This window comes from Podarcis melisellensis (genome assembly GCF_964234715.1).
Source record: "Podarcis melisellensis genome assembly, chromosome: 2".
In the NCBI taxonomy this organism is placed as follows: domain Eukaryota; kingdom Metazoa; phylum Chordata; class Lepidosauria; order Squamata; family Lacertidae; genus Podarcis; species Podarcis melisellensis.
Genome location: NC_138529.1, coordinates 75,602,782 through 75,614,850, shown reverse-complemented (window position 1 = coordinate 75,614,850; position 12,069 = coordinate 75,602,782). Strand labels below are relative to the sequence as shown.

Here is a 12,069-nt window from a genome sequence, read left to right as displayed (position 1 = left end):
TCAGTAAGGCAAACTAACCAAGAGAAAATGCTTAGCTGAATTAGATTGTTGTTACCATTCTTATCTAAGAAAACAGCTGTGTAAGTCAGAAAGCTGAATTTAGATATGACAGAGGTGCTATGTGGGCAGAGTTGTCAAGTCCATGAGGTGCAGAGATGGCCTGTTTTGGGTGGAGTTTTACTCCCACTGGAAGGAACAGGTGCATACCTTGGAGGTATTCTTTGAGACACTGTTGTCGCTTGAGGCCAAGTGAACTTGATGGCTAGGAGTGCCTATTTCCAGCTTCAGCTGGTATGCAAGCAATGGCCCTTTCTTAACAGTAATGATTTGACCATTGTATTCCATGCTCTGATAACCTTCAGATTAGATTATTGCAATGCCCTCTAGACGGGGCTGCCTAGTGTACATAGACCACATAACACTGGTCCTGAGAGATCTGCATTGGCTCCCAGTGTGTTTCCAAGCACAATTCAAAGTGTTGGTGCTGACCTTTAAAGCCCCTAAATGGCCTCAGTCATACCTGAAGGAGCGTCTCCACCCCCATCATTCAGCCCGGACACTGAGATCCAGTGCCAAGGGCCTTCTGGCAGTTACCTCATTGCGAGAAGTGAGGTTACAGGGAACTAGACAGAGTGCCTTCTTGGTAGTGGTGCCCGCCCTGTGGAACACCCTCCCTTCAGATGTGAAGGAAATAAGCAGCTATCCTATCTTTAAAAGACATCTGAAGGCAGTCCTGTTTAGGGAAGCTTTTAATATTTAATGCTCTATTGTTTTTAACACTTGATTGGGAGCTGCCCAGAGTGGCTGGGGAAACTCAGCCAGATGGGCAGGGTATAAATAGTAAATTATTATTATTATTATTATTATTATTATTATTATTATTATTATTATTATTATTATTATTATTATTATAGTGCAACTAGTGAACAATGTGGCACTCCTGTCCTGGGTGGGACAACTTGTCAGGACAAGCGTAACGCCTCCTAAAGCACTTATACAAACTGCCTATTCCCTTCCAAGCCCGATTCAAGGTGCTCACCTTGGGGTTCAAAGCCCTAAATGACTTGGGCCCCAAATACCTGCAAGAGTTCCTTCTGCTCTTTCTGCTGGTCATAACATGGCAATCTACAGGAGGAGAGACAATTCTTATGGTGACATCTTCTTTGGCAGTATGAGGTGAGAGGGCTCATGAGACAGTCTTCTATACAATGCCCACAAAACTGTGGAACACCCTTGCTACAGAGGTGTGCCAGGCACTGTCTCTTTATAGCTTCAGTATGGCAATCTGGGGTGAAGTTGTTTAGGGCAGCATTTAACTAAGTTGTGTGCGCAGAACAAGGTCCCCTGTCTCCCCCCTGGTGCCCCTCTAAATCTGGTGTGGAGGGTGGGGAAAGCCCCAGAATAGGATTCAGGAGCACACCGGGGAAAGTATAATTGCACAGGTAGACCTCATTCCCCACATTCACACCCTAATTAGCTGTACTGTATGGCAAATCTTCACCATGATCAACTCCCCACCCGGAAACCTATGTCCCCACTTTGGAAGGATGTGTGGATCCAGAATTGGCTTCCACAGTCACTTACAGACTCACTGTTAAGACCATGTTCGTGGAAGACAATCTTAGCTACGAGTGATCGCCAAAGAAGAAAAGGCTATATATGGAATTTCACCCTTTCCAAAATACCCTTTATCTTTTTTTAAAAAAATGTAACCCATCTTGGGACCTTATGGCGAAGGGCAGGTGGCAATGTTGTTGTTGTTGTTGTTGCTGTTGTTGTTGTTGTTGTTGTTGCTGTTGTTGTTGTTGTTAGCAGCAGTAGCAGCTCATTCCCCCCCCCCTTTTAAAGTGAAATTGAAATGTGCTTTATGTCCTTTTCATTTGGTCTGTGTTTTAACACATCTTTGCCTCAAGGTGGCAATGCTGCTTTCAAAAGATTGGGATGTTGATTTAAATTGTGTTTTTTGTGTTTTTAAAAGAATATTATTTTAATGTAAATAAAGTGGCTAAGACAACACGAGAATGTACTCAACTTATAATTTCCAAAGTGGGAAAACACATATCCTCACATTTGCAGAGAGTCCAATGCTCACACTTAGATTCAAGCTACTCCCTTGAAGAAAACTATCTGCACATACAGCCATTTCTGGATAGCTATAGCTTGGCTACAATAATATTTGGTCTGCATAATTTCCAGTCTGGAACTATTTCAATGTGCTCTACATGGAGCTGCCCTTGAATACCGTTTGGAAGCTGCAATTACTGCAAAATACAATGGCAAGGCTGCTCTTGGATGTCTCTGACCAGACACATTTTATGCGGATCTGCACTGATTGCTAATTCACTACCAATTTAAGATGATAAAATGGCATATAATGCCTTCAATGACTTGGCCCACCAGTATCAGAAGGACTACCTTCTAGTTTAAACTGTCAACTTTTTTTGCAGAGTAGGGGGAAAGAGCTATAGGGCTCCCAACTGGAATGTGCTCCTGATTTAGATTGGGATCTTGAGTCAGCATTCCATTGAGATGCCCCCCCCCCCCCAGTATAAGTTGCCCTGAATATGTTTTATGGCAAACAGTACCTTAAGCAGCAGAGAACTATGTAGAGTGGGGAATTTTCAGCAAGAAATTGGTACAGGGCCCGGATTCAGACTGGGAGCTCCTTTTGGATCAAAGGGGGAGGGAGACAATATTACAAATGACAGTGGAACACTTGGTACTGGGAATAATAGCCTAATTGATGCACAAGAAACTGAGGTGGTGCTGCAGAAACCTGCTAAAAGGGCAGGAAACTACAAGAAGGAAGCAGCTGGAGGGAATGACTTGCTGTTTCGGTTGTCTCTATACTAACCCACAGAGTAGAGGAAACAAGTAAGATGAATTGCTCTTAATATATAATGGCAAATATGACCTAATAGGCATTACTGAACCCTGGTGGGATGCCATCTTCTTCTGTCATCTATGCTACTATATCAGGCCTCTGGAAGATGAAGGGGCTCCAAGATGATTTCTAGGAAGGCTTGAGCACTGCCATGTTAAGTACCACCTTAAGGTCTGGTGGGAGCAAGAGAGGAAAAGATACCAGAGCAGACCAACAGTATCTTTTATCCCCTAGTAACATCATGTCTCCATTTCCTCTTTCTTCCAAGCTTGCTTCTAAGAAATATGTCTGGCTTCTATGTTTTAGTGATTATGCATTTCACATACTCACAGAACAGAGGCACTCTCAGGCCCTGGTTCCTCTGTGTCTAGGGATGTCAGAAAATTCCAGGCTAAACAGAAAGACATATGGAAATTCCACCTGAATGTTCACTCAGTGTTCAGGACTGGAATTTAAGAGATTGCAATCCACATTCATCCACAGCAGGCTTTGGTTTTCTTTTAAGTCCATAAATTATACATAATTAATGTCACACTTTTTGACATGTCACTTCGCTTGATGTTTCCCCAGACTGCTACAATGAAGATCAATAGAGGTTTAGAACCCTGTGGTGAGATGGCTAATTGATGAGTGGCTAGCTGCTTCATTTACTTTGAAAGAGAACACATGGGGGAGTGAATAATGCAAGGTATTTGTTTTTGGCTGATAAAGGGGCTGCCAAGGTGTGAGAAAGTCACTGATGTATACAGGTGACTCTTTGCTTTTCATATTTCTGAAATGCTGTGTGTTGCCAAAGGCAGTCTATATGCACTGCAGTCCTAACCATGCCTATTCAGAAGAAAATCCCACTGAATTCAGTGAGGCTTACTCACCAGTAACTGGGGTTAGAATTTCAGCCTTAATTTGCTTCCTATTGTGAATTTTAAAAAAACAACAATGGAATACATAGCTCATTATTGCTCTTTCCAGGTGGAAAGTAGTGGTGTCTCTTGCTACCTGTGAATTTTATCTGTGCTCCTCCATTAGTTCCAACCTCTTTGTAAAAGTGGGGAGAACTGTCTAGATTCAACCATTTTTTACCACAGCAGTAGGTGGCGCTACTGCACAGAGCCTCGAATCCCCACGACGGGGTGAGCTCCCATTGCTCGGTCCCAGCTCCTGCCCACCTAGCAGTTCGAAAGCACGAAGTCCAAGTAGATAAATAGGTACCACTCCAGTGGGAAGGGAAACGGCATTTCCGTGCGCTGCTCTGGTTCACCAGAAGTGGCTTAGTCATGCTGGCCACATGACCCAGAAGCTGTACCGCCGGCTTCCTCGGCCAGTAAAGTGAGATGAGCGCCGGATCCCCAGAGTCGGCCATGACTGCACCTAATTGTCAGGGGTCCCTTTACCTTTACCACACCAATTATGTATTTTTAAAGTAAAATTAAGTTTAAAATTTCTTTACTTCTCCAACCCCCTGCTACAGTTATATTGCCTTATAATGAAACTGTCCCTCCCTGATGCCTGAGGAAGGGAAATGAGATAGGATGACAGATTTATACAGAATTGTGAAATCAAGGTAGTGAGAGTGGCTTCAATACTAACCCCACCCATCTGGAAGTAAGCTTCTCTGACCTCAATGGGACTTGCTTCTGAATAGACATGGTTAGGTTTGTAGCCATAGATGGCTTTGTGATGAGTGATGCCACAAGGCTGTTGGTTGAGTTTGCCTCTCTGGAAATTCACTAAACTTTGAAAGGGAATATACTGGGAAGGCAACTGAACTGTAAATTATAGTGTAATACAGCTATATTTCACAATAAAATGATGCAGACCATAGCAAACAGCAGGATGGATAGCTATGTAATGGGTGGAAATGGAATGGCGGCAGAACAAAACCAGCTCGCTTTACAATGAACAAGCGACACAATGGACACTACTAATTTCATACTTCCCTACCTGTGTCCCCTGAATATCTGTTTCAGAGTGTTGGGGAACCTCTAGAACTGTATGAGAAATAGCCTAGGTGTGTGTGTGTGGGGGGGGTGACTCTAGCAGGAAAAGAAATAAGTGAAAACCATTCCCCACACTTCTGTAAACCAAAGCTTCCAAAGAATCCATTTCCCTTCATGGAAAGGCCCCTTCTTTCATTTATAGAAGGGAACCCTTTTGATCCAGTGTGTTCATATCTCTATACCAGCAAGGAAGGAATATGCAATCATAGCAAGGATTAAAGTGCAGGTAGGGTGCAGGTAGGATTCTGTTACAAATTGAGAATAAATGTAGAATTGTCTCAGGTTGTAAACAGGAAAGAGATATGAAAGTCCAGAGATTCCAATTTTTGTACTTTTTATAAAAAAAAGTACATGCAAACCATATTAATTTTATTTCAGTGAAGTGTGTATAGCCTTATAACTTGCTGGTGACTGTAATGGTGGAAGTTGTGGCAATCTGATATCCAAAAACTGAATGCTTTCTAGTATGGTACAGAAATGCATTAGTTAATTTACTGTCTTGACTATACAGCAACCCTGTTATTTAATCCCCCTGCCTTCTTAACAAGTTTATGTCTCTGAAATGGTATATAATATGAGGGCAGCATAAGATTGTTTGGGTCACTGTGAAATGTTGCTTGGACTCTGAAAAAAACTTTTTACTGTTTTGCATTTTTGTTTTTTAAATCTGTTTCACCTTTCCTCAAAAGGTTCAAGGCTGTTAACAACAAATGACCATAGCAATAATGACAGTAAAAGCAGAAAAGCAAAGCACTATCTGTCCATAAAACTCTAACAAAAAAATGGTCCACACAAGACTGTCAACCAATTAAACCATGTTCAGTTTGTACAGCATGTGCCTTTTAACCAATTAATTGAACAACAAATTATATTTAAATAAAAATCCATATTACCAAAATCTCAATAGAATGATGTCTTTGAGACACTCGAATAACTGTAAGGTAACTCACAAAAGCCACCTCCTCATTCTTTGAAGAATGGCAATCTTGAATAGTTTCTTTTCCAACACAGTAAAAAAATAGCCTCAAAAATCCAAGGATACCCTTTACTCATAGCCCAACCAATTAAAAATTGCCCTCACCAATTAAAACAGACCTCCATCAATTAATAAATGAAAGCTTGACTTGATTAATCTAACACTGAAACCAATTAAAACTGACAGCCCTCCTGTATACCCCAAAATAAAAACAAAAATAGCAATTCCCAAAGCTTCTACCCTAGTGCTTCTGAAACTGCTAAAATACATAATTTGGCGAAATAAAGTTACTAATGTAATTAGCCTATGCTTAAGTGTAGGTGTGATGCTGACTTTAAAAGTAAACAAAAATTGTGATAAAGATTTCAAATGCAACCCTCCTTTTCAAGGTCCTATATCAGAATATTAGCAACATCTTATTGAATGGGAAAATGTGGAAGAGGAGAAATAGTGGGACATCCAAAGGGGATTTGAAAAAAGTCTTGCTTTTCAAAAGTTCTGACTGCTTGAACAAGAGAATGATTCATACAAACACAGGATCGTATCTATCAAGAGTTTGCCAAATGAAATTTGTACATTTTAACAACTTCAGAAGTACTAGAGGAAAGGTTTGGGGGAATTGCTATATTACCTTAAAATGTACTTTTGCTGTGATGTTCACTGTTTAGTTTATTAATTGTTTATTTCAGAGTTGTCTATACCTCCCTTTGCCAGGAATCCCTAGGATGGTTTACATAAATAACAACAGAAAACAATACAACAGAAACCCTATCACAGAGAAAAAGGGAGGAAATAGCATTAAATTATTCACCAATTCCATACAAATCCAATTATTTAAAAAAATCTTACACCACCATTTCCCCCAAAACTCCTCGAAACTCAAAAGAGGAGTTGCCACTAGACTCAGGCAGCTACTTTAAGAAATGAAGAGTGACAAACACCTCTTTTATTTATTTGACTCCGTCTAATTCCACCATAAACTTTATGTTTGATGAAGTCTTACAGTTATTAAGACATCGGCCTTGATAAAATAAATCACTTTCAATGGCCTTCATTTCCCGGCTCCCTTTTAAGTCCTTTTCTGACAAGTGGTGGAAAGTATACCAAATGCTCAGTTGTTGAATGGAATCCAGAATCTTCTAATAAGCAAGTGCTTTGTAACTAAAACCCAAAGCCCAGCACCCCTTTCTTTTCAGAATGCTGCTTTTCTGCCCAGAGTCCTATCTCCATGATTTCAAAAGCAAGCATCCACACAGGATGTACTTTGCCAAATCCAAATTAGAAACGTGTCCTCAGGTTTATACCAATTAAAGCCTCTTCCAGGGGCTTTAAACAGTATGTTAGGTATTGCCCTCTGTGCCTTTGTGCAGAATCTGACCCAGCCAGAGTCCTGTCTGAGTGGATCCCTGTGTCCACACAATCAAGCCCCTCACCTGAATATCAACAGAAAAAAAGTGCAGTTTCCCAACAATGGTTCTATCACTTTTTGGAATGCCTGCTACAAATTGCCTGGGACGACACAGGCTGTTTTTCCAATGACAGCTGAGGTTACTTTGTTAAGCCTGTCCTAGAAATTATATTGTTAGGTTGTTGTTTTCAAATCACAACTTTGTATTTTCTCTCCATTGTTTTATACTGTTTTAAATAAGTCTGCTGTTTTATTCTGAATGCTGGAGTTGATTAAATTTTTGTCTTGCTACAGATTCTAACCTTACCCACTGTGCCTAACCATTCACTGAGACTACAGTATGAAGTACTTGCAATTACTTACTGGACTCTGGCTGCCTATAATCATAGCTGTCAACATTTCCCTTTTTTTAAGGAAAATTCCCTTATTCCGAATACGATTCCTCGCAAGAAAAGGGGAAAGTTGACAGCTATGCCTATAATCAAGATGGGAGTGCTAACACAGTTCCCCCACTCAACCACCCACAAACATCACAAGTCTTGTTGTTGTTGTTTTGCCCAGATCTAGATAAAATAGAGTGAAAGAGCTACCCAGGACTTATTAACAATTAAAGCAGGCACAGGCAAACTCCAGGCCTCCAGACGTTTTGGACTACAACTCCCATCATCCCTGACCACTGGTCCTGTTAGCTAGGGATGATGGGAATTGTAGTCCCAAACATCTGCTGGGCCGGAGTTTGCCCATGCCTGAAGTAAAGTGTCTCTAAGCCTGTTCTGCATTGAAATAAAGGTGGTGTGGATGCTTCCATTTGTCACATACTAATTTTAGTATAGCGAGTGTGTGTGTGTGTGTGAAACTATTGACATTTAGAGTGATTTAACTAATGTGGTTGCTTGACTATCAGATGCATATTGGATCGTGCCCACAACATCCGTGCTCTCAAGCAGCACATCTCTATTTCAGGAGTAGGGAACCTGTGGCCTTCCATCCAGCTGCTGTTGGACCCTCATCATCCCTGAACATTGGCTATGCTGACAGGGGCTAATGGGAGATAAAGCTGCAGCTACTGATGGGGCCATGGAGTAGCCACCCAAGATTTAAACCAATTTGCTTGAAAAAGTAAAGAAATATAATACGGCAACAGTTGTTCCAGATATAAAATAAGCAAGTCTTGCTTTTAAGAAAATATACATAGGATTTCTCTGTAAATTTCATTAATATGTCAAGCAGTACAATCTGATATGCTAATTAAGTTATGAATGATACATTTTATGGCATTGAAGCAGTAAAACCAGTGTTGGTTTGATAACAGAGTATGTATTGCATATATTCCAAACATCTCTCCTAAAGCCACCCCTCTCCCCAGAAAAAAATAAAGGAAATGGTATTATTTTCATGGTTTCAAAATTCCTGAATTTTTTTACATCTCTAGGTACAATTAAACACAGCACAAATGTTTCCAAACTGGCTTTGCTTACTTAACATCTAGTGGAAACTATAGGGATTTGCCCCTTGTTTCAACCTGAAATAAAAACACAGAAGACAAAAGTTTGGGTACATGATGGAAAACAACAATGCACTGGATGTTTACATTTTATTAGCTCCTACCTGTGGATCAGAAAGTCGCGATAGGTCAGGGTACAAGTAGAATTTTATCCCTTCAGCTGCCCCAGGTAGTGTTACTCCTCGAACCAGCAGTACCAAGAGCATGACGTAAGGGAATGTAGCTGTTACATATACAACCTATGAAGAACAAGTGGGAGAAAACACATTATTTTAGCAACAAAAAGTTACATGTAAAATAATGTACTCAGCTGCAGTTCATAAATGGAGGATAATATTATGTATCCTTACTAATCCAGATGTCTATCAGGAGATCAACAGCAGGCGGGGTATATTGCCTATATGTCCTGTTTGTGGACTTCCCATAGGCTGCTGGTTGGCCCTGTGGAAACGTGTTAGACTAGATAGGCCTTTAGTCTGATCTAGCAGGGTTCTTCTTAAGTAATTTTCTTCTGTTCATGATGATTCAGTATATAATAGAATCATAGAATTGTAGAGTTGGAAGGGACCCTGAAGTTCATCTAGTCCAACCCATCTAGTGCAGGAATTCTGCCCACAGTCATCCCTAGTTGGTTGAACCACCAACCTTCTGGTTAACAGCCAGATGCACTGACCCACTGCACTCTCTGGGCAATGGAAGGCTTGTAGCTAGACTTTAGTTGCCAGGGATCTGGATCTGGAGAGCTTGGTTCAAATCAATGAAGGTGTCTTATACTGTCAGACTATTGATATATCCAGCTCAGTATTGAGCTGACTGGCAGCAGCTCTCCAGGGTTTCAGACAAAACTTATTCATACTCTGACCTGGAGATGCTGGGTATTAAACTGAAACCTTCTATATCCAAAGCATGAACTACCACTATCCCAAAATTCACCTTGGCAGGCTTTTGTCAACCGGGTACCCTTCAGATGTTTGGAGTACAATTTCCATCAGTCCCAGCTGACTCAAGCTGATGGGAGGTATAGGCCAAAACATCTGGAAGATATTGTGTTGACAAAGGCTGATCTAAGGGGAGGAAGTTCAAAAGCCTTGGTGTAGCAACCAAGAAGGCAGTTAAGTTGAACACCAGGTCCACAGACAGACTCAGGAGTATTATCAGACTCTGAACCAAAAGTTTCAAGGGAAATAGTACCCACCTAAGATAGGCTGAACTCCAATTTTCAGATCAATTCTACTCATCTACTTCAACTTTGTCTTGCCTGGAAAGACAGGCATTTGCTTCCATCTAGTCCAAAGGTTCCCACCTGCAGGTCCGTGAACCCCAGAGGGTTTGCATAACCCACCCAAGGGTCTGTGGCAACATTCACATAACAAAAACTACCACAGAGATACCAAAATTTTCAAAAGTAGGGGGTCCATGCCTTGGCTTTTGAAAAATAGGGGGTCCGCAGTACTGAGCTAGTTGGGAACCACTAATCTAGTCCATTACTAAGTTCAAACATCAGTTTAGCTCCTCAAAAGCCACCCTAAAATGCGATGGAAAGGAGAAGCAGAGCTGAATGTTATCAACATATTGGTGCTACGACACTTCATATCCATGGATGGTTTCCCCCCATAGTTTTTGGTAGATGTTAAATTTCTTGTGGGGACAGGATGTACCCTGAGGAACCCCACAGACCCAAGCATGCCTCTGAATAACCATTGCTGTAAATCAAAATCAAAAGTGTGGAGAATGCTGTTGCACCCAGGTTTCATTTAGGCAGTTAGTTGTCTGCAAGAACAGGATGCTTGACTAGATGGGCCTTTGGCTTGTTCAGCAGGGGTATTCTAATTTACCTAAGAGACCCTCACAACCACTGCTAGAAACTGCCCCTTCAAGAAGGACTGGAGCCAGATTGAAGCAGTGCATCCCAGTCTAATCTATGGTCAAGAAGAATATGGTAGTCAATGGTATCAAAAGCTACTGGAGGAACCAGCTGAATCTATAGGGACACAATTCTCCCTGTCCATTTTTTGGCATATAAATTTCAATACAGCAACCAAGCCCATTACATAATCAGGCCCAGATTAAGATGGAACCAACTAATCCTTATTTGTAAAATTCAAGATGAGGCATCATTACCATATGGCTAAAATATCATGGACACATATGTATCAATCATACTTCAATAAGGTATAAGTAGAAAGAGTTAACCTAAGATTTAACTCAGAAAAATAGCTGATTACAGAAAAGCAAAAATAATTTTTGACATGGATGCATTTATGCCTGGGCAAAATTTTAAATAGGAAGTCGATGGGCACAGGTTTCAGCAGGAAATATGGTTAGATCAGGCTACAGTTAGAAGTCTATATGTACCGATGAAGAGTAAATGATTAGGCAATATGTTCTTGTCTAGTAATGGGAAAACAGAGGAATATGTTAGGGAACAGGGAAGTAAGAATTAGAATTCAAATTGAAAAGACACTCTGCATGTGTCCAGAATATATAGACACCAATGGGAATACTGGCATGCCCATCATTACCATATATGGAAACCCAAAAACCGTATAAAAGAGGTTGGGAAGTTAAGCTTGGGATGGAATTTTAGCTTGGACTCTGGTGGCCCATTATGTTGCATTAATGTTAGGTAACTCTGTTGGACTGTGCTGATGGGCCACCTCCACAAGCAGACTGACATGTCTTTGGAAGTGTAAGAAACTATTTGCTTTCTTTGAAGCTGTGCATGTCTGTGTGCGCAGATTCAATTTTTAAAAAATTGTTAAACTTGCAATTCAGTTATGTCGACTCTACAATATTGAGTTCATTGGATAAATAAATCCCCAAAGCCAGGAAAGTAAAACAGTAAGACAGTTGTAGGGTACCTCCAGCCTTAGAAAATTTGCCACCCTCATTACCCACTTGATGATTCTTCCTTTGGCTGCTCTCATCAGCCAGGAAGGGCAAGGGTGGAGGAGCATACCAGTGGTTGGTCTCACACCTCCAAAACTCCCTTCTACATCCTTCATAAACTATCCAAAACAAAAGGTCAAGCCATTTCCACAGTTGCATTAACTGTGGTATCCCAAGCAAAATGATTACAAGTTGTATATATTTGCACTGAATTTTTCTTCTACTCATCCATAAATCAAACACAAGAAAGTTCAAGGCTAAATTTAGACTGCAAATAAAGCTGCATTTATATAAACAGAAGCAAATGTATAAACATAAAGAACTTTCATTGAAGTGTTGTAAAATTAGAATGTTAAAAACAGAAGGGTCTTTATGCAGCCTGTCTTCTGGCAGCACATTCATGCATCCTTA

The 12,069-nt window shown here is 40.7% G+C and overlaps 1 protein-coding gene and 1 long non-coding RNA gene across 2 annotated transcripts in view; one reads left to right on the top strand and one right to left on the bottom strand.

Moving 5' to 3' along the window:
• LOC309364312 overlaps window positions 1-12,069 on the top strand; it is a 768,778-nt gene that overhangs the window by 176,318 nt on the left and 580,391 nt on the right. The gene's annotated exons all lie outside the window — the stretch shown is intronic.
• The window catches only part of SLC6A11 (solute carrier family 6 member 11), a 102,601-nt gene that overhangs the window by 48,704 nt on the left and 41,828 nt on the right, over window positions 1-12,069 (bottom strand). The window contains exon 7 of the mRNA XM_081901204.1: window positions 8,874-9,008. Within this exon, the coding sequence (XP_081757330.1) occupies window positions 8,874-9,008 (135 nt within the window). The remainder of the gene's footprint in view (window positions 1-8,873; window positions 9,009-12,069) is intronic.